This window comes from Pelecanus crispus, chromosome W (assembly GCF_030463565.1).
Source record: "Pelecanus crispus isolate bPelCri1 chromosome W, bPelCri1.pri, whole genome shotgun sequence".
Classification (NCBI taxonomy): Eukaryota; Metazoa; Chordata; class Aves; order Pelecaniformes; family Pelecanidae; genus Pelecanus; species Pelecanus crispus.
Genome location: NC_134675.1, coordinates 17,306,806 through 17,334,452, shown reverse-complemented (window position 1 = coordinate 17,334,452; position 27,647 = coordinate 17,306,806). Strand labels below are relative to the sequence as shown.

Here is a 27,647-nt window from a genome sequence, read left to right as displayed (position 1 = left end):
GCACGCAGCATGGGCGACAGACAGGAGGAGCTGGGAGCCCTTGCGCAGCAGGCTAGCTACGACATAGTCGCCATCACAGAAACATGGTGGGACGACTCTCATGACTGGAGTGCTGCACTGGATGGCTATAAGCTCTTCAGAAGGGATAGGCAAGGAAGGAGAGGCGGTGGAGTGGCTCTGTATGTTAGGGAGTGTTTTGACTGTATAGAGCTCGACAGTGGTGATGACAAGGTCGAGTGCTTATGGGTAAGGATGAGGGGGAAGGCCAGCAAGGCAGACGTCCTGTTGGGAGTCTGCTATAGACCACCCAACCAGGATGTAGAGATAGATGAAGCGTTCTATAAGCGGCTGGCAGAAGTCTCGCGATCGCTAGCCCTTGTTCTCATGGGGGACTTCAACTTGCCAGACATCTGCTGGAAATACAACACAGCAGAGAGGAAACAGTCTCGGAGGTTCCTAGAGTGTGTGGAAGATAACTTCCTGACGCAGCTGGTAAGTGAGCGTACCAGGGGAGGTGCCTCGCTTGACCTGCTGTTTACAAACAGAGAAGGGCTTGTGGGAGATGTCGTGGTCGGAGGCCGTCTTGGGCTTAGCGACCACGATATGAGTTCTCGATTCTTGGCGACGTAGGGAGGAGGGGCAGCAAAACTGTTACCATGGACTTCCGGAGGGCAGACTTTGGCCTGTTGAGGACACTGGTTGGGAAAGTCTGATGGGAGACAGTCCTGAAGGGCAAAGGGGTCCAGGAAGGCTGGGCCTTCTTCAAGAAGGAAGTCTTAAGGGCGCAGGAGCGGGCTGTCCCCGTGTGCCGTAAGACGAACCAGCGGGGAAGACGACCGGCCTGGCTGAACAGGGAGCTTTTGCGGGGACTCAGGGAAAAAAGGAGAGTCTGCCACCTTTGGAAGAAGGGGCAGGCAACTCAGGAAGAGTACAGGGATCTTGTTAGGTCATGCAGGGCGAAAATTAGAAAGGCAAAAGCCCAGCTAGAACTCAATCTGGCCACTGTTGTAAGAGATAATAAAAAATGTTTTTACAAATACATTATCAACAAAAAGAGAGCCAAGGAGAATCTCCATCCTTTGGTGGATGCAGGGGGTGTGGTGGTGCATCCCCCCCCCCCCCCCCCCCCCGGCCTATTCCTCTTTCTCTTCAATGGCTTTACGATCTTAGGAATTCCAGGCCGCTGCTTTTGTTTAGCGAGTTAGTCAGTTAAGCGCCCCTTAATTGTCCTTATCAAAATCTTCGTATTATGGCTAAGGAGAGGAGCAAGAACAACAAGCAAGAACTGACAGCCTTGAAACAGAGTGGTATCATCGTTAGTGGAATTCCAGCAACTACCGATCCGAACTGTGGCTCGGGTGGAAATTTACTGGTGATTAAAGCCAATCATCTCACAATCCTATAAACAGCAGTCCTAAGTGAGGCCCTTTGAGCTCTCCTGGACTGCCGCGGGCTGCACCAGCATCTCCCTCTGAGTGAGACGCCTCTCAGAGCCAGCAAACTCTGAAAGTTTGCTGCAACCAGAAATCCATTGCCGAAGACTGACAGTGGAGCTTGGGCTGAAACCCTTCACTCCTCGAGGCTCAACCCTCGCCCATTGAGAAATGCCAAGACATTAGACGTATTTCACTGAACTCGAGCGGAATCTTTAACAGGTATACCATTTTCATATATGCATTCATATTTGTGAGTGTGCATGTGTGAATCAATTTAAGTAATCTGTAGATGTATGATTTAATTTCAAAGGGAGTCTTATACTGCTGTATTATTCTTATAGCATTACTCTCCTAAACCGTTGACCAAGTCTGAGACTAAGAGTGGGCCCAGCCGCACCTAGGCTCCTCTCTGAGAAGGAGTTTAGAAAGCAAGGGGGTCCGTTCTGAACCTCGTGACTCAACGGGAGGGTCCCCCTTATTCCATATATACGCAATCCCTTTAAGAATCATTCCAACTCAGTGTGATTTAATTTTCTTTTTATGCACTTCCATGTAGTAATAGAGTGAACCTTGCCATCTTCGAATCTGTAACTAAGTCACTGTTTTGATCAATTTTGTCTAATAACTTTATTAATCATTGATGATTGAGTGCTATTAAAAATATTATAATCAAAATCTGCGATTTGCTACAAGTAAATTCTAACTGTTACTAAATCAAGCTGTGTAAAGTCACTCATTCATAGTGAATTGACATAATCAGCAGGATTCACAAACTTGCATTCGTGACAAGGGGGGGACCATTGTCACCAAGGATGAGGAAAAGGCTGAGGTACTTAATGCCTTCTTTGCCTCTGTCTTTAATAGCCAGACCAGTTATCCCCAGGGTACTCAGCCCCCTGAACTGGAAGACAGGGACGGGGAGCAGAATGGAGCCCCCCATAGTCCAGGAGGAAGCAGTTAATGACCTGCTATGCCACCTGGACGCTCACAAGTCTATGGGGCCGGATGGGATCCACCCGAGAGTACTGAGGGAGCTGGCAGGGGAGCTTGCCAAGCCACTTTCCATCATCTATCAGCAGTCCTGGTTAACAGGGGAGGTCCCTGATGACTGGAGGCTTGCCAATGTGACGCCCATCTACAAGAAGGGCCGGAAGGAGGACCCGGGGAACTACAGGCCTGTCAGCCTGACCTCGGTGCCGGGAAAGATTATGGAGCAGATCATCTTGAGTGCGCTCAACAGGCACGTGCAAGTCAACCAGGGGATCGGGCCCAGCCAGCATGGGTTCATGAAAGGCAGGTCCTGCTTGACCAACCTGATCTCCTTCTATGACCTGGTGACCCGCCTAGTGGATGAGGGAAAGGCTGTGGGTGTCATCTACCTGGACTTCAGTAAAGCCTTTGACACCGTCTCCCACAGCATTCTCCTTAGGAAGCTGGCAGCTCATGGCTTGGACGGGCGTACTCTTCGCTGGGTAACAAACTGGCTGGGTGGCCGAGCCCAGAGAGTTGTGGTGAATGGAGTTAAGTCCAGTTGGCGACCAGTCACAAGCGGTGTTCCCCAGGGCTCCGTTTTAGGGCCAGCCTTGTTTAATATCTTTATCAACGAACTGGATGAGGGGATTGAGTGCACCCTCAGTAAGTTTGCAGATGACACCACACCGGGTGGGAGTGTCGATCTGCTCGAGGGTAAGATGGCCCTGCAGAGGCATCCAGAGAGGCTGGACCGATGGGCCGAGGCCAACTGTGTGAGGTTCAACAAGGCATAGTGCCGGGTCCTGCACTTGGGTCACAACAACCCCATGCAACGCTACAGGCTTGGGGAAGAGTGGCTGGAAAGCTGCCTGGCCGAAAAGGACCTGGGGGTGCTGGTTGACAGCCGGCTGAACATGAGCCAGCAGTGTGCCCAGGTGGCCAAGAAGGCCAACAGCATCCTGGCTTGTATCAGGACTAGTGTGGCCAGCAGGAGCAGGGAAGCGATCGTCCCCCTGTACTCGGCGCTGGTGAGGCCGCACCTTGAATACCGTGTCCAGTTTTGGGCCCCTCAGTACAAGAAGGACATTGAGGTGCTGGAGCGTGTCCAGGGAAGGGCAACGAAGCTGGTGAAGGGTCTGGAGCCCAAGTCTTATGAGGAGTGGCTGAGGGAACTGGGGTTGTTTAGCCTGGAGAAGAGGAGGCTGAGGGGAGACCTTATCGCTCTCTACAACTACCTGAAAGGAGGTTGTAGCGAGGTGGGTGTTGGTCTCTTCTCCCAAGTAACAAGTGATAGGACGAGAGGAAATGGCCTCAAGCTGCGTCAGGAGAGGTTTAGATTGGATATTAGGAAAAATGTCTTCACGGAAAGAGTAGTCAAGCATTGGAACAGGCTGCCCAGAGAGGTGGTGGAGTCACCATCCCTGGAGGTGTTCAGAAAACGGGTAGACGTGGCACTCTGGGACATGGTTTAGTAGGCATGGTGGTGTTGGGTTGGCGGTTGGACTGATGATCTTGGAGGTCCTTTCCAACCTTAATGATTCCTAGTTTTTGCTTTCATTAAAAATAATCCAGCCACCAAGCCAGGAAACATGAAATTACTGCTCTACCCTTAACTGGTTTAGTGGTGGACTTGGTAGTGTTAGGCTAATGGTTGGACTGGATGATCTTAAAGGTCTTTTCCAACCGAAACGATTCTATGATCTTAGTGACTGTGCATAGTTTAGATTATACCCGATGCCTAATTATCAAGCACAAAACCTAATATTGATAAAATGTGAAAAGGTTTATTTTCCTTTTTGCTTTCTTGCAACTTCCTCTGTCAGCATAATGGATATAAATTGAATTTTTTGTTTCATTTTTCTAAATCATTATTTTCCATTTTTCTGGTCTAGGTATCTACCTCATTAATATTTGTTAGGCAAACTCAATTCAGTGCTTTGTACATAAGACACAGCCTTGCTTAAAGAATGTGAGCGTGTGCAGGTACAACTGCGTTGCTCCTCAGTCTACTGCCAAATTTGTGCCAACATCCTCAGCTATTCATCCTCTCAGTTGGTAAAAAGAAACAAAGCAGCTTGTTGAACAATGTTGCAGAAAAGACCTTGACTTTTGCTGATTTAACATGTATTACCAACTACAGCTTTTCTTAGTACCAATGAATAATTCAACACATCCCAAACTTTAAAAAGATAACTTAAGGAAACAGCATATATGCCTATCAACACAGCTGAAAGTAGTTCTTAAGCACAATCACTTGGAATACATTATTTTCTAAAATGCACGGAATCACAGAATAATTCAGGTTGAAAGAGACCTCAGGAGGTCATCTAACTTCAACCTCTGGCTCAAAGCAAGATTAGCTATGGGATCAGATTGTTCAAGTACATATTCAAAAAGATATGAAAGCATCTTATCTCTAGTTAACAAATGGAGTAAAGTTACAGCAATATTTAAAATACAGAACTGAAGAGACATTTACAAACCATTTGCTCAGACACAGTACTCAGTGCTTACGAGTGTTTTGTAAATTCATGTTTTGCTCATGTTTACTCTGCTTAATGGTCTCTTCTTTAAACAATTGAACACTGCATATGAAATTGTAAGCAAGTTTCACATGACAGAAATATAGTCTGCAGATTGTTCCAGTTTTAACATGTGCAGCATATGCATTTCTCAGCATGAAAGGTGTACCAGTTTAGTCAGAGTGGTAAGCTTACAAGTGGACTTTTACTGCAAAAACTGTAAACTAACATTGGTTTAAGCAAGATAGGTTTGTGTTATGCACACATTGTTTGATAATGGCTAATCCAAATAAATTGCTCTTAAGTAGCCATACAAGGGTTTATGTAAACAGGTTTGAGTTTTTTGTTTAGATGAGTTAAACAATGCTAACTGGAGCTTAGAGTTCAAGCCAACGCAAATACACACACACACTCTCACTCACTCACTCTCTCTTGAATAGAGGGAAATGTATATTGGCAGAATGTAACACTACCACTGGCTCAATCCTTGGAAGATATACTTGCAAGTTTTAAAGGACAAAAGCACAATATTGTGCTGGAATATTTAAAGAAATATATGAATTAATTTGCCTATAGTTGCTTGTTTGAGACAACCTGGTCAAGACATCTTGTGCAAGTATGTGAAGTGTTCGTCTTCAGTTTCTTTTGACCAATAATGACCACTGGTGTGTCATGTCTGCACCCAAATAGCCTTATGCTTTTAACAGGAAATAAAAAGGGCAGTCTGCTGACTCAGTTTGTCCCTTGCCACTACAAAAATCCAAGTGTTGTCAGGTTCTGTAGAAACAAGGAAGTGGAACAGGTCATGAAAAATGTACCTTGGAGAGACAGTTATTAAAAGTGGCCATTTGCTTTCAAGTGATTGGCCACATACGTTCCACTGTCCAACCGCTTCATTTACAATTTCAATTAACTCAGATGACACACTGCATTAATGTCATATTGCATTTTGAACAACTCATTGATTTAAGCACAGTGCCGTGTTGCATAACTTGGGTTCGGAACTTGCACTGATCTCTTATTTATAAAAGGTACTCCTTTAGTATGCCACCCATCCAGGCAAAACAAACATTTGTAATTATCATTATTTAGCTGAAAACTCCCAAATGACATTTTTTAAAGCTGTCCAATCAGGAACCAATAATTCCAAGACTACCTCTGGAGCAAAATCAAATTCCTGTTCATCTAAAAGAAGAGATAAAACATAACTTCAGTTTACCCTACTGCAATTAATAGTCAACATGTCCCACAGATTTATATGCAAAGTTTTAGCTTCCAGGCAGCCAAAAGGAATGCTGGACACCACAAGTCTCTCGGACTCTTTCATGCTTCTAAAACCAAGGAGAACACTGCTGACAGCATAGCTTCCCCCAATGAATACTGCTGGACAAAAACAATCTGTGAGCACTGACTACAGGAGTACTTAGAAAACAAACTAGCACTTCAAGAAAAGAGTTCAGCTAAAGGTTGATCCTAGAATTTTTCCCTCTCTTTTTCAAAATTCTGCAGAATTGTATAATAATCCTAAGCTTTTGGAAGTCTGATTCAGTATCTGAATAAAATGTGAAAGGAGTATGGAAACTGATAAACATGCAGGTTTTTTATTTAATGGATGCTTATTTTTACAACATTTGGAAAAACTCATGGAATGGTGGAATATACCAGTTAAAATAAGGCTTTTAAAGTCTGATAAAACAAGAGTGAAGACTTGATAAATAGGGTTTGTTTGGGTTTTTTTTCTGAATAAAAATGTTTTAGGAGTTTTCTTTAAAGATTGTGGTATATTTATAGCTTACTGTCCTGGTTTCAGCTGGGATAGAGTTCATTTTCCTCCTAGTAGCAGGCATAGTGCTGTGTTTTGGATTTAGTAGGAGAAGAATGTTGATAACACGCTGATGTTTTTAGTTGTTGCTGAGTACTGCTTATGCTAGTCAAGGACTTTTCAGCTTCCCATGCTCGACCAGGTACACAAGAAACTGGGAGGGGGCACAGCCAGAAGAGTTGATCCAAACTGGCCAAAGGGCTATTCCATACCATATGATGTCATGCTCAGTATATAAACTGGGGGGGGGGGTTGGCTGGGGAGCAGCGATCGCTGCTCGGGGACTGGCCTGGGTATCGGTCGGCGGGTGGTGAGCAATTGCATTGTGCATCACTTGCTTTGTATATTGTTATTATTATCATTACTATTTTACTTTATTTCAATTATTAAACTGTTCTTATCTCAACCCAGGAGTGTTTCTCACTCTTACTCCTCCAATTCTCTCCCCCATCCCACTGGGTCAGGGGGACTGAGCGAGCGGCTGCGTGGTGCTTTAGTTGCTGGCTGGGGCTAAACCACGACAGTCCTTTTTGGCCCCCAACGTGGGGTGCGAAGGGTTTGAGATAATAACAGATTAACCAGAGCGTATTAAGGAGTCTGTTAACAGTTGCCGGTCATGATATTAGTTCATCTGATCTGCGCCATGTTCTTTTTTTTGCAGTACGCGTTAAAGCTTGGTGTTGGTTTGTGCAGTGTGCTATGCTCTGCAGTGATTCATGATCTTTTGCTCGGGAGGCTCCTTATCAAAACCCTGACCTTGAGCATTCTTTGGTATTTGGGTTTCAGACAGAAGTCACTACTGTACTTTGGGTACTACGTCATGGAGAGAGTTAGCAATTATACTTCTTCCTCCGAGAGGCTTGTTGTGGAGGAAATACAGAATGGCACCTTTGCTGCCTTCTTCTATGATGTTTCCTCCTTCATTACAACAACTTTTCAGTATCTGGAACACCCCTGGGCAGTTAAGATACTTCTATTGATACTTCTTGGGAATGTTGTTTCGGTTTTGATAAAGGTCAGTAAGCAATTTAAGAATATCATCCAGAGATCTACCCCAAGGCTGGAGAGTTATGAGTGGCAGGGTGTGTGGGATAGTATGGGCAAGTACGTAGGGCAGTGGGCACCTCCAGTGTTTTGGAACTTCACCCCTGAACAAGTGCAGAATCCTGAAGAACTAGTAAAGTATTTGGAAGAAGTATGTTGTCACCCTGGCAGCTCCAGAGAGACACAAATCATTGCAACATGCTGGGGGCTGGCCCATGCCTATCGAGCCGTGGTCAACACTATTCAGTACCCTCAAGGGAAAGAGAAGGTCTCTGGATCTGATGACAAAACGACAAGCACTGTGGCTACTCAAACCCCTGCCCCAGGCACTGCGGCTACTCCAACCACAGCCATGGGCACTGCGGCTAAACCAGAGAACCAACCCACACCAGTATCAGTTGCTCCTATACAGAAGAAAAAATACATGAGGAAATCGGCTCGTTTAGTAAGGGATGAAGATGAACCAGGGCCATCACGAGAACCAGAGGAGGAAGAACCCATAAGTGAGATGGTAACCACCCGATCCCTATCCCTGAGTGAGCTGCGAGATATGCGAAAAGATTTCGGTCGTCATCCAGGCGAGCACATCATCACCTGGCTGCTCCGATGCTGGGATAACGGGGCCAGTAGCCTGGATTTAGAGGGTAGGGAAGCCAAGCAGCTGGGATCCCTTTCTAGGGAAGGGGGCATTGACAAAGCAATTGGAAAAGGGGCAAAAACGCTCAGCCTCTGGAGGCGACTTCTGTCAAGCATGAAGGAAAGGTGTCCCTTCAAGGAGGATGTTATATACCGCCCAGGCAAATGGACCACCGCAGAGAAAGGTATCCAGTACCTGAGGGAATTAGGCGTGCTGGAGGTGATTTATAGTGACCTGAACGATGAGCAGTTACCCAAAGATCCAGATGAAGTCAGGTGCACACGACCCATGTGGCGGAAGGTGGTACAGAGCGCGCCAGCATCATATGCCAACTCGTTGGCAATACTGGCCGGGAAAGATGAGGCACCCACGGTGGATGACGTGGCTAGATGACTCCGGGAATACAAAGAAAGTATCTCTTCCTCCCTACGGGCCTGTGTCTCGGCTGTGGAAAAACTGTCCCAAGAGTTCCAGCAACTCAGAGAGGATCTGTCCTACTCCCCACCTGCACGGACCAGTATCTCGGCCATTAGGAGTCAACGTCCCTATGCTCAAGAGAGAGGATATAGAGGATATACATATATAGGATATATACAGGATATACACCACGGGGCACCCTGTGGTTTTACCTGCATGATCACAGAGAGGACATGAGGAAGTGGGATGGAAAATCCACCTCGACCCTAGAGGCACGGGTGCGGGAGTTGCAAGGAAAAACTATTAGAAAAGGCTGTTCTCCCAGGAAAATTGCAGCTCCGGTTTCCAGTGAGCAGTTCCCCAGACAGAGTAAGAGGGCTAATTTTACTTCCGACCTTGATCAGGGGACTTTTGATTCACATTTACAAGGAGTGAACAATGAATACTATGACCAGTGTTAGAGGGGCCCTGCCTCCAGCCAGGTGGTGGAAAGGGACAATCGGGTTTACTGGACTGTGTGGATTTGATGGCCTGGCACATCAGACCCACAGGAGCATAAGGCTCTAGAGACACCGGTGCACAGTGTACCCTAATGCCATCAAGCTATAGAGGGGCAGAACCCATTTATATTTCTGGAGTGACAGGGGAATCCCAACAGCTAACCGTATTGGAGGCCGAGGTGAGCCTAACCGGGAATGAGTGGCAGAAGCACCCCATTGTGACTGGCCCAGAGGCTCCGCGCATCCTTGGCATAGATTACCTCAGGAGAAGGTATTTCAGTGACCCACAAGGGTACCAGTGGGCTTTTGGTATAGCTGCCTTGGAGACGGAGGAAATTAAACAGCTGTCCACCTTGCCCTGTCTCTCAGAGGACCCTTCTGCTGTGGGGTTGCTGAGGGTCGAAGAACAACAGGTGCCGATCGCTACCACAACAGTGCACCGGCGGCAATATCGCACCAACCAAGACTCCCTGATTCCCATCCATAACCTGATTCGTCGACTGGAGAGCCAAGGAGTGATCAGCAAGACTCGCCCACCCTTTAACAGTCCCATATGGCCAGTGCGAAAGTCTAATGGGGAGTGGAGACTAACAGTGGACTATTGTGGCCTGAACGAAGTTACACCGCCACTGAGTGCTGCCGTACCGGACATGCTAGAACTTCAATATGAACTGCAGTCAAAGGCAGCCAAGTGGTATGCCACAATTGACATCGATAATGCGTTTTTCTTCATCCCTTTGGCAGCAGAGTGCAGGCCCCAGTTTGCTTTCACTTGGAGGGGTGTTCAGTACACCTGGAACCGACTGCCCCAGGGGTGGAAACACAGCCCCACCATTTGCCATGGACTGATCCAGACAGCACGGGAACAGGGTGAAGCTCCAGGACATCTGCAGTACATTGCTGACATCATTGTGTGGGGCAATAGAGCAGAAGAAGTTTTTGAGAAGGGAAAGAAAATAGTCCAAATCCTTCTGAAGGCCGGTTTTGCCATAAAACAAAGTAAGGTCAAGGGACCTGCACAGGAGATCCAGTTTTTAGGAATAAAATGGCAAGATGGACGTCATCAGATCCCAATGGATGTGATCCACAAAATAACAGCTATGTCCCCACCAACTAGCAAAAAGGAAACACAAGCTTTCTTAGGCGTTGTGGGTTTTTGGAGAATGCATATTCCAAATTACAGCCAGATCGTAAGCCCTCTCTATCAAGTGACCCGGAAGAAGTACGATTTCATATGCGGCCCTGAGCAACAGCAAGCCTTTGAACAAATTAAACGTGAGATAGTTCATGCAGTAGCCCTTGGGCCAGTCCGGGCAGGGCAGGATGTAAAAAAAAATGTGCTCTACACCGCAGCCGGGGAGAACGGCCCTACCTGGAGCCTCTGGCAGAAAGCACCAGGGGAGACTCGAGGTTGACCCCTAGGGTTTTGGAGTCGGGGATACAGAGGATCCGAAGCCCGCTATACTCCAACTGAGAAAGAGATATTGGCAGCATACGAAGGGGTTCGAGCTGCTTCGGAAGTGGTTGGTACTGAAGCACAGCTCCTGCTGGCACCCCAACTGTCGGTGCTGGGCTGGATGTTCAAAGGGAGGGTCCCCTCTACACATCATGCAACTGATGCTACATGGAGTAAGTGGGTTGCACTAATCACACAATGGGCTCAAATAGGAAACCCCAGTCACCCAGGAATCTTGGAAGTGATAATGGACTGGCCAGAAGGCAAAAACCTTAGAATATCACCAGAGGAGGAGGTGACACGTGCTGAAGAGGCCCCACTGTATAATAAACTTCCAGAAAATGAGAAGCAATATGCCCTGTTCAGTGATGGGTCCTGTCGTCTTGTGGGAAAGCATCGGAGGTGGAAAGCTGCTGTATGGAGTCCTATACGACAAGTCGCAGAAACTGCTGAAGGAGAAGGGGAGTCGAGTCAGTTTGCAGAGGTGAAAGCCATCCAGCTGGCTTCAGATATTGCTGAATGAGGAAAGTGGCCAGTTCTTTATCTCTATACTGAGTCATGGATTGGGCCAGCCTTGTTTAATATATTTATCAATGATCTGGATGAGGGGATTGAGTGCACCCTCAGTAAGTTTGCAGATGACACCAAGTTGGGTGGGAATGTCAATCTGCTGGAGGGTAGGATGGCCCTGCAGAGGGACCTGGACAGGCTGGACTGATGGGCCGAGGCCAACTGTGTGAGGTTTAACAAGGCCAAGTGCCGGGTCCTGCACTTGGGTCACAACAACCCCATGCAACGCTACAGGCTATATATATAGGATATAACGCTACATATATAGGATATATACAGGATATACATATACCCTAGAGGCACGGGTGCGGGAGTTGCAAGGAAAAACTATTACAAAAGGCGGTTCTCCCAGGAAAATTGCAGCTCCAGTTTCCAGTGAGCAGTTCCCCAGACAGAACAATACATTGTATTTACTTGCTTACTGACTATAATAAGAGAATTTGCAAAAATTTGATAAGTCTCTTGAGTTTCTGTGCAATATGGTCCAAGCTTCCTTTGCTTCCAGCGTAATACCACTCTAAAACACAGAAGAAAGCTTGAGGTGGGACAGAGTTCTGTCTACTCTTTCTAGCCTACTGGCAGAACATCCTATAGAAGTTCCTTCTTTCTACACTGTAGAAATGAGTGAGGCATTTATTCTAAAAATGTTTGTTCAAAACTAGAGTTGAATTAACATACTATTATATTTCTATAAAGTTGAGGAGAAAACCCTGTAAAGAAAACATTAATTATACATGATTAAGTAGCTTCAAATTAAAATGGTTAGTTCAGCGAACTTACTAATATTAACTCACTTTTTGTTATTGCCAACTTCATGCTTCTCTGTCTTTTCCTCAGTGTTCTCTCCATTCTGTTGCGACTGATTGATCTCCTGAGTTTCAGACCCTCCATTTAGTGTCTTCGCACCTTTAAAATGAAGGGGAAAGAATCAGCACTGCAGGAAGCAAGAAAAGCAAAATTCTGTCGTAAGAAACATCAACTTCAACACTGCAAATGTTTTTCCTATAGTCTTGAAATCATAGAATCATAGAATGCTTTAGGTTGGAAGGGACCTTGAGAGATCATCTAGCCAACCCCCCTGCAGTGAGCAGGGATTGAACCCATGACCTTGGCATTATTAGCACCACGCTCTAACCAACTGAGCTAACCAGGCTGGCCAAATCTACCAGGTGAAGCTATATATAAGAGATATTATGATGACTGTTAAGAATTCAGTATACCTCAGTCCCATAAATTGCGTTATCTAAATAAAATGAGCAAGCATATAAAATATTGCTGCAGGCTACAGTTTCAAGGTAATTCACAACACATTTCAAGACAAATGCAAGAATATCGGAAAATTAACTTGATAAGTATTATGTCTATGACAGTTAACCTGAAGTGATTAGCATATATTTCAAGAGCGGCTAGGCAGGAGGAAGTCCTAGGCCAGAGCTGCAGGAGGAAGCAGCCACTCTTAAATATCCCTTAACAACTTGAACTTGGCTCACAAAGTAGTGGAGATTGGATATAAACAAGAAACTAAAAATGAACTGTGAGGGTAACTGAAAGAACTATTTTATTTAAAACATCACATAAAGTATTAACTATGGAAGCTCATTCAGCTAATATACTCCTAAAAGTATGCCAACTGAATTGACTTCGGTAGTAATCTTCTTCCTTCCCTACTCCCATGATGCAACTTTGAAGATAACTGCAGTGTAATTAGCTACTAAATAAATCATACTGTACTATAAAGTTCATTAAAAAAATATAGCACAAACATAGCTGGTAACATTTCAGCCTCTGTGCTACTATAGTGAAGTCACCTGGGGAGAGTGAGATGAAGTACACCAACACCTACCTGTTAGTTCTTTTTCCTTTTCTGTTTTTTTTGTTGGACCTTTCTTCCAATGTTCTTTGGGTTTTTTGGTTTCCTCGTGATGCTTCTGCTCAGCAAGTGACTTATTTAGTACCTGTGAGAGAACAGAATCTCCTTCTCCAACTAAAAACATGGTCTTGAACTTGTTATAGAGCATTGTAGATTTTTCCATGATAATTTGGCTAACTTTGAACTTCCGTATCTGAAAATGAAAAGGTAAAACAGTCAACTCCACTTATATATATATACACATATCTACTTAATCTCAGTAAGTGCTATATGAAATTCTTAATTTGTATGTTATGTTTAGACTTGAAGTGAAACATGCTCCAAAGTAGTAAATAAATTTGATGTCAATTAAAAACAAAGTTTCCCTTTTGAAGTTACTTTAAATGAAGTTGCAAAACTCACCTTCTTTAGAGTCAAAATCATCTCTGTGTGTTTTTGAGCTTGTTGCATTGTGACCTGAAGGGAAGCAAGCTCATCAAGAGCCTCAATACACCTGTTCACATCCTGTATATAAACAAAAGTTTGATTTGAAGACTTTGTTTAAATGCTAACAATCTTTGGTAGCCACATTAAGAGGAAAAAAAATTAAAATTGAAGGCAATGTTAAGTTTTAGTTCCTGTTCTTGGGGGAAAGTAGCAAAAAAGCAAGCCAGACACTGCTTAGATCTCTCTCTAAAGAAGTGAGATCTTCTCTCATCAAATTATATACAAAGATGCTCAAGTTGTAGAAACCACCTGGGTACTTGGCAGAGAAAAAGAATGATTCAGGACTACTCTCAACAGAATATGGTAGTTGTCACACTTACTCAGTGATAAATACAACAATGAAAGCATCTTTGCTCTAGCTCTACAACCAATCTTATAAAATCTTCTAAACCAGGCAAGAATAATATTATATCTTTGTGAGCTTTTATTTCAAGCATTTTTACATTTGAAGTGAATTTACTATCTGGAGTTCAGCTGAGAGAAAAATATTTAAACTGAACCATTTTTCTGAGATGAAAATTTTTAAATTTAATATGATTTACTTTGAAGTCAGAAAATTTTTATAGACTTAAGATTTGGCTGTACTAGAAACAAACATTTTATTCTTTAGCATGACAGCACAAACTTGTAGACTGAGTTGAAACTGTTCACTACTTCTCATGCTGCTAAATGCAGAAGCCACTGCAGTGTTCGTTGTGAAAGATTTCTTCACTTAAACTAATAGTTTCTCATTACACAAATAGCCTTCATGAAGTAAAAGTGCTAAGTCAGAGGCCAAATCCCTTTCAACACTTTTCACATGATGGCACTCTGAGAAGACCAGATGAGTAATCAAGAAAGAAGTTTCCCAAACCAGGTCTTGCAAATTAAAGAATTCCTTTACTTCTCAGGATATATTGTTTAATAAATCATACTTCAAACCAGGCATTCAAAAAATATTTCCTACCTGAATTGTACACATACATCAATGAACAAAATATACTTACTAGATTATCAATTTTGAGTGAGTTTTTAATTTCTGCATGTATCCTTTGAAGTCTAGAATCCATTGATGTTTCTAAAGATCAGAAATAGCAGCCATGAATATTTAATAATCTCATGAGACGTTTTTGTAGAAACATTTCTACAAAACTGAACTTGAGATACAGAAGGCAAAAAACTATGAGTAGGCAACTCATATTAAGTTTTCCTAAGGTGCATTAAGGTAGCAAATAATGTAGCTTTTTTTTATTAACTGGACACACAACAACAACATGCAGGTACAACTGAACATTTTTCTGCTGTAATATCCAACTGTCACCTTCTAGAAGTTAACCTAGGTTAAAAGAAAGTTTCAATAAATAATAAGAGCTGGGAAATTGTAGAAGCTTTATGATGAGAGGATACCTGAATATTGATGCTTTGAATTTCAGAGACTTGGACACAGTCATAGTCCAAATCCATCCAAATAAAGTAATTCACAATGCATATGCCCTAACAAGCGGTAAAGATAAACGAATAAGTTGATCTCTAACTCATGGGTGCTAAAGGTCTATATGGGGTTTATGTGGCAAGGTTTTGGTAACAGGGGGGCTGCAGGGGTAACCTCTGTGAGAAGAGACCAGGGGCTGCACCTGTGCCAGACAGAGCCAATTCCAGCTGGCTCTGCAATGGACCCACTGCTGGCCAAAGATGAGCCAATCAGCAAAGCTGGTGGTGCCTCTGTGAAAATGTATTTAAGAAAGGGTAAAAAACACTGTGTAGCAGAGTGTGAGGGACAACCTGCCTTACCATGGTCTTCACCACAGGCTGCAGGGGAATCTCTGCTCCAGTGCCTGGAGCACCTCCTCCCCACCCTCCTTCTTCACCGATCTTGGTGTCTACAGAGTTGTTCCTCTCACTTTTTTCTCATTCCTTTCTCTCACAGCTGCTGTGCAGCATTTTTTACTCTTTCTTAAATATGTTTTTACAGAGGTGATGTGAACGTCACTGATTATCTCAGCTTTGGCTAGCGGCAGGTCCATCTTGGAGCCAGCTGGAACTGGCTCTGTCTGACATGGGGGTTCCTCCTGATTTCACAGAGGCCACCCCTGCAGCCCACCCCCCCCCCCCCCCCCGTGCTACCAAAACTTTGCTACATAAACCCAGTACAGAGGGGGAGAAGGTGCTTCAGGTTCCAGAGCAGAGATTCCCCTGCAGCCCGTGGAGAGAATCATGCCAGAGCAAGTATCCACCCTGCAGCCTGTAGAGAGCCCACGCTGGAGCAGGCTCCTGACAGGAAGTGCAGGCAGTGGGAAGGACTCACGCCGGAGCAGAGAAAAATGTGAGGACAAAGGAGCAGCAGAAATGAACTGTTATCAACTGACCACACCCACTCTTTCCCCATCCCTGCTGTGCTGCTAGGGGTGGGGAGGGGATAGAAGAGTTGGGAATGAAGAAGTGAAACTGAGCCTGGGAAAAGGGGGGTGGGGGGAAGGTGTTTTAGTCTTTGTATTTGTTTTTCACCATCCTACTCTATTTTTAATTGGTAATAACTTAAATTAATTTTCCCCAACTCAAGTGTGTTTTTTTTTTCCCCCTGATGGTGATTGGTAAGTGATCTCCCTGTCTTTATCTCGACCCGTGAGCTTTTCCATCTTATTTTCTCCCTGGTCCTGTTGAGGAGGGAGAGTGAGAGAGCAGCTGTCTGGGGGTCTGGCAGCCAGCCAAGGTCAACCCATCACAACATTTATTTGGATTTTCTTTGGTATACAAGTGGTATACATACTAAGTAATATTGCAGTCAAACTGCTTATTTTGTTTGTCCCATCTGTCTTGGACACATTTTTATAAAAATCTCTCCTCCTGCCAACACTGGAATTGGTTCTAGTTTAAACCACTGTATTTCTACTATATAACAAAAGATAGGTGGAACCTGAAGGTAGTGGTTTGAACTGCCCTTAAGACATATCTAGGAAGGGTAGGGACACTAAGAAGGGAATGGCTTCTTATTGTAAAGGTTGGTTTGGAAGTCTGGTCTGGTGGACAAGAACTCAGTAACTATCCCAAATCTAAGCCCCTTCCCTGGAAAATGATGCCATCTGACTATTTGCAAGGGGTCCCCTCTGATTATTTTGCTATGATGGAACAGACAATTAGTTGTGAAGATAAAGAACTAAAGTGATTCAGTTCAAAGAAACAGAACCTTTGATTTCATATGCTGGTGAATGGAGAACATGTAAAAGGTTTAAAAACTAGGATGACAATAAGATGAGAATACTGAAGACCAGTTCTAACACACTGCTGAAGGAAACAATGTAGAAGGCCTAAAAGGAGAATACACTGCTTCAAAGATCTGAAGGAAGTAATCACAGATCAAACATCTTTGACTGAGATCCCAAAACCACCTTAGCAGTAAGTTGTGTATGTATATATTCTGTGTATGTATATATAAAGAATATTTAATATTCTTTAAACTAACCTCTCCTCTTCTCCGTCTTCTTAACTTCTGATTTCTTACCTTCTTCTTTATTTTGCCTATAAAAACATGAAAGCATTTTTACAATGCTGTCTTCTAAAGTCTTGAGTCTTTTTTTACTTATTATTTTTAAATATGATGTTTTGAGATATTCAACTGTGTGTAAAAATACAGAAGTCAAACTCTGGTTTCTAAAAAGACAAAAATAAATTAAATAAATTTATTCATTAAGATACTGCAGATAAGGAATCCTCCAGATTAGCAGACTGTTTCCCCTAGAAGCGGCAAATGAAAGAATTATTAAAATGTAAAAATTAAGATAAAACTGCAGTATATAAAACAGATAGATGGAGAGAGAATACTGTAAGAGAACCCAAATTTAAAACTGACATTCAAGTTTACCTCAGGGAATTATGGGAAAAAGATTGATTAGCAACTCTACTAAAAGTAGCACAGAAATAAGTAAGTGTCGTGGTTTAGCCCCAGCCAGCAACTAAGCACCATGCAGCCGCTCGCTCAGTCCCCCTACCCCGATGGGATGGGGGAGAGAATCAGAGGAGTAAGAGTGAGAAACACTCCTGGGTTGAGATAAGAACAGTTTAATAATTGAAATAAAGTAAAATAGTAATGATAATAATATAATAATGATAATAATAATATACAAAGCAAGTGATGCACAATGCAATTGCTCACCACCCACCGACTGATACCCAGACAGTTCCCAAGCAGCGATCGCTGCTCCCCGGCCAACCCCCCCAGTTTGTATACTAAGCATGATGTCATATGGTATGGAATAGCCCTTTGGTCAGTTTGGATCAACTATTCTGGCTGTGCCCCCTCCCAGTTTCTTGTGTACCTGGCAGAGCATGGGAAGCTGAAAAGTCCTTGACTAGCATAAGCAGTACTCAGCAACAACTAAAAACATCAGCGTGTTATCAACATTCTTCTCCTACTAAATCCAAAACACAGCACTATGCCTGCTACTAGGAAGAAAATTAACTCTATCCCAGCCGAAACCAGGACAGTATCCACCCCTTATTCTATACCATCTACGTCATGCACAGACCCTCCCCTTTCCAATGTGTTCTAATTAATCACCACCCGCCTTCCCTATCTTGATATATACACACAGATATCATTCCCTTCGTCTATGGGCCATCCCTCTAAAATGTCCATTCTGTTCATTTAGCCCATGACTTTGGGTTCCATCTGTCATCACAGTCTTTCAGAGCAGGAGAGGTGGTGTGCAGTGTTGGATTGTTGCATACTGAAGCCAGTTCTCATTCCAACACGGTTTCATCAAAGTTCATTTTCATTAAGCTGGGCAATTCTTACTGTAATACCACTGATGTGGCATATAGCAACCATAACATACAGTATTATATACTTAACATTAACATACTATATTATTATATTAACATTATGCTATATTATTATATTAACATACAGTTAAGAGATAACATACAGTATTATAAAGCAATTAATATCATACAATTCAGTTCATTGGCTGTTTTCACCCAAAATCAAATTCCCTTGAGGTACACATTGGACTTCCCCATCCTTTCGCATCACCCACCAAGGGCACCCAGGTCCTTGAGCAAAAGCAATCCCACGAATGAGTTTGGGTTTGACTTTGCCAGAGGGGGAAGTAACCCAGACTCTCTTCCCCAGCATAATTTTTATGTGCACTACAGGGACTTTATCTCCTTCTACAGTATGTAAAAGTTTTGATTGGGCAGGGCCAGCTCGATTGCCAGATCCCCTGGTGTTGACCAACCAGGTGGCTTTTGCTAAATGTGTATCCCAATATTTGAATGTCCCACCACCCATTGCTCTCAGGGTAGTCTTTAACAGTCCATTGTATCGCTCAATTTTCCCCGAGGCTGGTGCATGATAGGGGATGTGATATACCCACTCAATTTCGTGCTCTTTGGCCCAAGTGTCTATGAGGTTGTTTCGGAAATGAGTCCCATTGTCTGGCTCAATTCTTTCTGGGGTGCCATGTCGCCACAGGACTTGCTTTTCAAGGCCCAGGATGGTGTTCCGGGTGGTGGCATGGGGCATGGGATATGTTTCCAGCCATCCGGTGGTTGCTTCCACCATGGTGAGCACATAGCGCTTGCCTTGGCGGGTTTGTGGGAGTGTGATATAATCAATCTGCCAGGCATCCCCATATTTATATTTTAGCCATCGTCCCCTATACCAGAGGGGCTTGAACCGCTTGGCTTGCTTGATTGCAGCGCATGTTTCACATTCATGAATAACCTGTGCAATACTGTCCATAGTTAAGTCCACCCCTCGATCACGAGCCCATCTATATGTTGCATCTCTTCCTTGATGGCCTGAGGTGTCATGGGCCCACCAAGCTATAAATAGTTCACCCTTATGTTGCCAGTCCAGATCCACCTGAGCCACTTCAATCTTAGCAGCCTGATCCACCTGCTGGTTGTTTTGATGTTCTTCAGTGGCCCGACTCTTGGGTATGTGAGCATCTATGTGACGTACTTTTACAACCAGGTTCTCTACCCGGGCAGCAACATCTTGCCACAATGCGGCAGCCCAGATGGGTTTGCCTCTGCGCTGCCAGTTGCTTTGCTTCCAGTGCTGCAACCACCCCCACAGGGCATTTATCATAGAATCATGGAATCGTAGAATCGTTTAGGTTGGAAAAGACCTTTAAGATCATCCAGTCCAACCATTAACCTACACTACCAACTCCACACTAAATCAATTAAGGGTAGACTAGACTAAACCATGTCCCGACCTGCCGCATCTACACGTTTTTGAACGCTTCCAGGGATGGTGACTCCACCAACTCTCTAGGCAGCCTGTTCCAATGCTTGACTACTCTTTCCGTGAAGACATTTTTCCAATATCCAAACTAAACCTCCCCTGGTGCAGCTTGAGCCCCTTTCCTCTCGTCCTATCGCTAACTACGTGGGAGAAGAGACCAACACCCACCTCACTACAGCCTCCTTTCAGGTAGTTGTACAGAGCGATAAGGTCTCCCCTCAGCCTCCTCTTCTCCAGAATAAACAACCCCAGTTCCCTCAGCCGCTCCTCATAAAGCCTGTGCTCCAGACCCTTCACTAGCTTCATTGCCCTTCTCTGAACACACTCAAGCACCTCAATGTCTTTCTTGTACTGAGGGGCCCAAAACTGGACACAGTATTCCAGGTGCGGTCTCACCAGCGCCGAGTACAGGGGAACAATCACCTCCCTGCTCCTGCTGGCCACACTAGTCCTGATACAAGCCAGAATGCTGTTGGCCTTCTTGGCCACCTGGGCACACTGCTGGCTCATATTCAGCCGGCTGTCGACCAACACCCCCAGGTCCTTTTCGGCCAGGCAGCTTTCCAGCCACTCTTCCCCAAGCCTGTAGCGTTGCATGGGGTTGTTGTGACCCAAGTGCAGGACCCGGCACTTGGCCTTATTAAACCTCACACAGTTTGCCTCGGCCCATCAGTCCAGCCTGTCCAGGTCCCTCTGCAGGGCCATCCTACCCTCCAGCAGATTGACATTCCCACCCAACTTGGTGTCATCTGCAAACTTACTGAGGGTGCACTCAATCCCCTCATCCAGATCATTGATAAATATATTAAACAAGGCTGGCCCAATCCATGACTCAGTATAGAGATAAAGAACTGGCCACTTTCCTCATTCAGCAATATCTGAAGCCAGCTGGATGGCTTTCACCTCTGCAAACTGACTCGACTCCCCTTCTCCTTCAGCAGTTTCTGCGACTTGTCGTATAGGACTCCATACAGCAGCTTTCCACCTCCGATGCTTTCCCACAAGACGACAGGACCCATCACTGAACAGGGCATATTGCTTCTCATTTTCTGGAAGTTTATTATACAGTGGGGCCTCTTCAGCACGTGTCACCTCCTCCTCTGGTGATATTCTAAGGTTTTTGCCTTCTGGCCAGTCCATTATCACTTCCAAGATTCCTGGGTGACTGGGGTTTCCTATTTGAGCCCATTGTGTGATTAGTGCAACCCACTTACTCCATGTAGCATCAGTTGCATGATGTGTAGAGGGGACCCTCCCTTTGAACATCCAGCCCAGCACCGACAGTTGGGGTGCCAGCAGGAGCTGTGCTTCAGTACCAACCACTTCCGAAGCAGCTCGAACCCCTTCGTATGCTGCCAATATCTCTTTCTCAGTTGGAGTATAGCGGGCTTCGGATCCTCTGTATCCCCGACTCCAAAACCCTAGGGGTCAACCTCGAGTCTCCCCTGGTGCTTTCTGCCAGAGGCTCCAGGTAGGGCCGTTCTCCCCGGCTGCGGTGTAGAGCACATTTTTTTTTACATCCTGCCCTGCCCGGACTGGCCCAAGGGCTACTGCATGAACTATCTCACGTTTAATTTGTTCAAAGGCTTGCTGTTGCTCAGGGCCGCATATGAAATCGTACTTCTTCCGGGTCACTTGATAGAGAGGGCTTACGATCTGGCTGTAATTTGGAATATGCATTCTCCAAAAACCCACAACGCCTAAGAAAGCTTGTGTTTCCTTTTTGCTAGTTGGTGGGGACATAGCTGTTATTTTGTGGATCACATCCATTGGGATCTGATGACGTCCATCTTGCCATTTTATTCCTAAAAACTGGATCTCCTGTGCAGGTCCCTTGACCTTACTTTGTTTTATGGCAAAACCAGCCTTCAGAAGGATTTGGACTATTTTCTTTCCCTTCTCAAAAACTTCTTCTGCTCTATTGCCCCACACAATGATGTCAGCAATGTACTGCAGATGTCCTGGAGCTTCACCCTGTTCCCGTGCTGTCTGGATCAGTCCATGGCAAATGGTGGGGCTGTGTTTCCACCCCTGGGGCAGTCGGTTCCAGGTGTACTGAACACCCCTCCAAGTGAAAGCAAACTGGGGCCTGCACTCTGCTGCCAAAGGGATGAAGAAAAACGCATTATCGATGTCAATTGTGGCATACCACTTGGCTGCCTTTGACTGCAGTTCATATTGAAGTTCTAGCATGTCCGGTACGGCAGCACTCAGTGGCGGTGTAACTTCGTTCAGGCCACAATAGTCCACTGTTAGTCTCCACTCCCCATTAGACTTTCGCACTGGCCATATGGGACTGTTAAAGGGTGGGCGAGTCTTGCTGATCACTCCTTGGCTCTCCAGTCGACGAATCAGGTTATGGATGGGAATCAGGGAGTCTTGGTTGGTGCGATATTGCCGCCGGTGCACTGTTGTGGTAGCGATCGGCACCTGTTGTTCTTCGACCCTCAGCAACCCCACAGCAGAAGGGTCCTCTGAGAGACAGGGCAAGGTGGACAGCTGTTTAATTTCCTCCGTCTCCAAGGCAGCTATACCAAAAGCCCACTGGTACCCTTGTGGGTCACTGAAATACCTTCTCCTGAGGTAATCTATGCCAAGGATGCGCGGAGCCTCTGGGCCAGTCACAATGGGGTGCTTCTGCCACTCATTCCCGGTTAGGCTCACCTCGGCCTCCAATACGGTTAGCTGTTGGGATTCCCCTGTCACTCCAGAAATATAAATGGGTTCTGCCCCTCTATAGCTTGATGGCATTAGGGTACACTGTGCACCGGTGTCTCTAGAGCCTTATGCTCCTGTGGGTCTGATGTGCCAGGCCATCAAATCCACACAGTCCAGTAAACCCGATTGTCCCTTTCCACCACCTGGCTGGAGGCAGGGCCCCTCTAACACTGGTCATAGTATTCATTGTTCACTCCTTGTAAATGTGAATCAAAAGTCCCCTGATCAAGGTCGGAAGTAAAATTAGCCCTCTTACTCTGTCTGGGGAACTGCTCACTGGAAACCGGAGCTGCAATTTTCCTGGGAGAACAGCCTTTTCTAATAGTTTTTCCTTGCAACTCCCGCACCCGTGCCTCTAGGGTCGAGGTGGATTTTCCATCCCACTTCCTCATGTCCTCTCTGTGATCATGCAGGTAAAACCACAGGGTGCCCCGTGGTGTATATCCTGTATATATCCTATATATGTATATCCTCTATATCCTCTCTCTTGAGCATAGGGACGTTGACTCCTAATGGCCGAGATACTGGTCCGTGCAGGTGGGGAGTAGGACAGATCCTCTCTGAGTTGCTGGAACTCTTGGGACAGTTTTTCCACAGCCGAGACACAGGCCCGTAGGGAGGAAGAGATACTTTCTTTGTATTCCCGGAGTCATCTAGCCACGTCATCCACCGTGGGTGCCTCATCTTTCCCGGCCAGTATTGCCAACGAGTTGGCATATGATGCTGGCGCGCTCTGTACCACCTTCCGCCACATGGGTCGTGTGCACCTGACTTCATCTGGATCTTTGGGTAACTGCTCATCGTTCAGGTCACTATAAATCACCTCCAGCACGCCTAATTCCCTCAGGTACTGGATACCTTTCTCTGCGGTGGTCCATTTGCCTGGGCGGTATATAACATCCTCCTTGAAGGGACACCTTTCCTTCATGCTTGACAGAAGTCGCCTCCAGAGGCTGAGCGTTTTTGCCCCTTTTCCAATTGCTTTGTCAATGCCCCCTTCCCTAGAAAGGGATCCCAGCTGCTTGGCTTCCCTACCCTCTAAATCCAGGCTACTGGCCCCGTTATCCCAGCATCGGAGCAGCCAGGTGATGATGTGCTCGCCTGGATGACGACCGAAATCTTTTCGCATATCTCGCAGCTCACTCAGGGATAGGGATCGGGTGGTTACCATCTCACTTATGGGTTCTTCCTCCTCTGGTTCTCGTGATGGCCCTGGTTCATCTTCATCCCTTACTAAACGAGCCGATTTCCTCATGTATTTTTTCTTCTGTATAGGAGCAACTGATACTGGTGTGGGTTGGTTCTCTGGTTTAGCCGCAGTGCCCATGGCTGTGGTTGGAGTAGCCGCAGTGCCTGGGGCAGGGGTTTGAGTAGCCACAGTGCTTGTCGTTTTGTCATCAGATCCAGAGACCTTCTCTTTCCCTTGAGGGTACTGAATAGTGTTGACCACGGCTCGATAGGCATGGGCCAGCCCCCAGCATGTTGCAATGATTTGTGTCTCTCTGGAGCTGCCAGGGTGACAACATACTTCTTCCAAATACTTTACTAGTTCTTCAGGATTCTGCACTTGTTCAGGGGTGAAGTTCCAAAACACTGGAGGTGCCCACTGCCCTACGTACTTGCCCATACTATCCCACACACCCTGCCACTCATAACTCTCCAGCCTTGGGGTAGATCTCTGGATGATATTCTTAAATTGCTTACTGACCTTTATCAAAACCGAAACAACATTCCCAAGAAGTATCAATAGAAGTATCTTAACTGCCCAGGGGTGTTCCAGATACTGAAAAGTTGTTGTAATGAAGGAGGAAACATCATAGAAGAAGGCAGCAAAGGTGCCATTCTGTATTTCCTCCACAACAAGCCTCTCGGAGGAAGAAGTATAATTGCTAACTCTCTCCATGACGTAGTACCCAAAGTACAGTAGTGACTTCTGTCTGAAACCCAAATACCAAAGAATGCTCAAGGTCAGGGTTTTGATAAGGAGCCTCCCGAGCAAAAGATCATGAATCACTGCAGAGCATAGCACACTGCACAAACCAACACCAAGCTTTAACGCGTACTGCAAAAAAAAGAACATGGCGCAGATCAGATGAACTAATATCATGACCGGCAACTGTTAACAGACTCCTTAATACGCTCTGGTTAATCTGTTATTATCTCAAACCCTTCGCACCCCACGTTGGGGGCCAAAAAGGACTGTCGTGGTTTAGCCCCAGCCAGCAACTAAAGCACCACGCAGCCGCTCGCTCAGTCCCCCTGACCCGGTGGGATGGGGGAGAGAATTGGAGGAGTAAGAGTGAGAAACACTCCTGGGTTGAGATAAGAACAGTTTAATAATTGAAATAAAGTAAAATAGTAATGATAATAATAACAATATACAAAGCAAGTGATGCACAATGCAATTGCTCACCACCCGCCGACCGATACCCAGGCCAGTCCCCGAGCAGCGATCGCTGCTCCCCAGCCAACCCCCCCCCCCAGTTTATATACTGAGCATGACATCATATGGTATGGAATAGCCCTTTGGCCAGTTTGGATCAACTCTTCTGGCTGTGCCCCCTCCCAGTTTCTTGTGTACCTGGTCGAGCATGGGAAGCTGAAAAGTCCTTGACTAGCATAAGCAGTACTCAGCAACAACTAAAAACATCAGCGTGTTATCAACATTCTTCTCCTACTAAATCCAAAACACAGCACTATGCCTGCTACTAGGAGGAAAATGAACTCTATCCCAGCTGAAACCAGGACAGTAAGCTATAAATATACCACAATCTTTAAAGAAAACTCCTAAAACATTTTTATTCAGAAAAAAAACCCAAACAAACCCTATTTATCAAGTCTTCACTCTTGTTTTATCAGACTTTAAAAGCCTTATTTTAACTGGTATATTCCACCATTCCATGAGTTTTTCCAAATGTTGTAAAAATAAGCATCCATTAAATAAAAAACCTGCATGTTTATCAGTTTCCATACTCCTTTCACATTTTATTCAGATACTGAATCAGACTTCCAAAAGCTTAGGATTATTATACAATTCTGCAGAATTTTGAAAAAGAGAGGGAAAAATTCTAGGATCAACCTTTAGCTGAACTCTTTTCTTGAAGTGCTAGTTTGTTTTCTAAGTACTCCTGTAGTCAGTGCTCACAGATTGTTTTTGTCCAGCAGTATTCATTGGGGGAAGCTATGCTGTCAGCAGTGTTCTCCTTGGTTTTAGAAGCATGAAAGAGTCCGAGAGACTTGTGGTGTCCAGCATTCCTTTTGGCTGCCTGGAAGCTAAAACTTTGCATATAAATCTGTGGGACATGTTGACTATTAATTGCAGTAGGGTAAACTGAAGTTATGTTTTATCTCTTCTTTTAGATGAACAGGAATTTGATTTTGCTCCAGAGGTAGTCTTGGAATTATTGGTTCCTGATTGGACAGCTTTAAAAAATGTCATTTGGGAGTTTTCAGCTAAATAATGATAATTACAAATGTTTGTTTTGCCTGGATGGGTGGCATACTAAAGGAGTACCTTTTATAAATAAGAGATCAGTGCAAGTTCCGAACCCAAGTTATGCAACACGGCACTGTGCTTAAATCAATGAGTTGTTCAAAATGCAATATGACATTAATGCAGTGTGTCATCTGAGTTAATTGAAATTGTAAATGAAGCGGTTGGACAGTGGAACGTATGTGGCCAATCACTTGAAAGCAAATGGCCACTTTTAATAACTGTCTCTCCAAGGTACATTTTTCATGACCTGTTCCACTTCCTTGTTTCTACAGAACCTGACAACACTTGGATTTTTGTAGTGGCAAGGGACAAACTGAGTCAGCAGACTGCCCTTTTTATTTCCTGTTAAAAGCATAAGGCTATTTGGGTGCAGACATGACACACCAGTGGTCATTATTGGTCAAAAGAAACTGAAGACGAACACTTCACATACTTGCACAAGATGTCTTGACCAGGTTGTCTCAAACAAGCAACTATAGGCAAATTAATTCATATATTTCTTTAAATATTCCAGCACAATATTGTGCTTTTGTCCTTTAAAACTTGCAAGTATATCTTCCAAGGATTGAGCCAGTGGTAGTGTTACATTCTGCCAATATACATTTCCCTCTATTCAAGAGAGAGTGAGTGAGTGAGAGTGTGTGTGTGTATTTGCGTTGGCTTGAACTCTAAGCTCCAGTTAGCATTGTTTAACTCATCTAAACAAAAAACTCAAACCTGTTTACATAAACCCTTGTATGGCTACTTAAGAGCAATTTATTTGGATTAGCCATTATCAAACAATGTGTGCATAACACAAACCTATCTTGCTTAAACCAATGTTAGTTTACAGTTTTTGCAGTAAAAGTCCACTTGTAAGCTTACCACTCTGACTAAACTGGTACACCTTTCATGCTGAGAAATGCATATGCTGCACATGTTAAAACTGGAACAATCTGCAGACTATATTTCTGTCATGTGAAACTTGCTTACAATTTCATATGCAGTGTTCAATTGTTTAAAGAAGAGACCATTAAGCAGAGTAAACATGAGCAAAACATGAATTTACAAAACACTCGTAAGCACTGAGTACTGTGTCTGAGCAAATGGTTTGTAAATGTCTCTTCAGTTCTGTATTTTAAATATTGCTGTAACTTTACTCCATTTGTTAACTAGAGATAAGATGCTTTCATATCTTTTTGAATATGTACTTGAACAATCTGATCCCATAGCTAATCTTGCTTTGAGCCAGAGGTTGAAGTTAGATGACCTCCTGAGGTCTCTTTCAACCTGAATTATTCTGTGATTCCGTGCATTTTAGAAAATAATGTATTCCAAGTGATTGTGCTTAAGAACTACTTTCAGCTGTGTTGATAGGCATATATGCTGTTTCCTTAAGTTATCTTTTTAAAGTTTGGGATGTGTTGAATTATTCATTGGTACTAAGAAAAGCTGTAGTTGGTAATACATGTTAAATCAGCAAAAGTCAAGGT

General features: G+C 44.6%; 1 protein-coding gene across 1 annotated transcript in view; it reads right to left on the bottom strand.

The window, feature by feature from the left end:
• LOC142596450 (lens epithelium-derived growth factor-like) overlaps window positions 1-27,647 on the bottom strand; it is an 81,465-nt gene that overhangs the window by 2,566 nt on the left and 51,252 nt on the right. The window contains exons 9-13 of the mRNA XM_075725544.1: window positions 17,172-17,227; window positions 14,719-14,789; window positions 13,649-13,750; window positions 13,220-13,439; window positions 12,171-12,282 (exon numbers count right to left, since the gene is read on the bottom strand). Of these exons, the coding sequence (XP_075581659.1) occupies window positions 12,171-12,282; window positions 13,220-13,439; window positions 13,649-13,750; window positions 14,719-14,789; window positions 17,172-17,227 (561 nt within the window). The remainder of the gene's footprint in view (window positions 1-12,170; window positions 12,283-13,219; window positions 13,440-13,648; window positions 13,751-14,718; window positions 14,790-17,171; window positions 17,228-27,647) is intronic.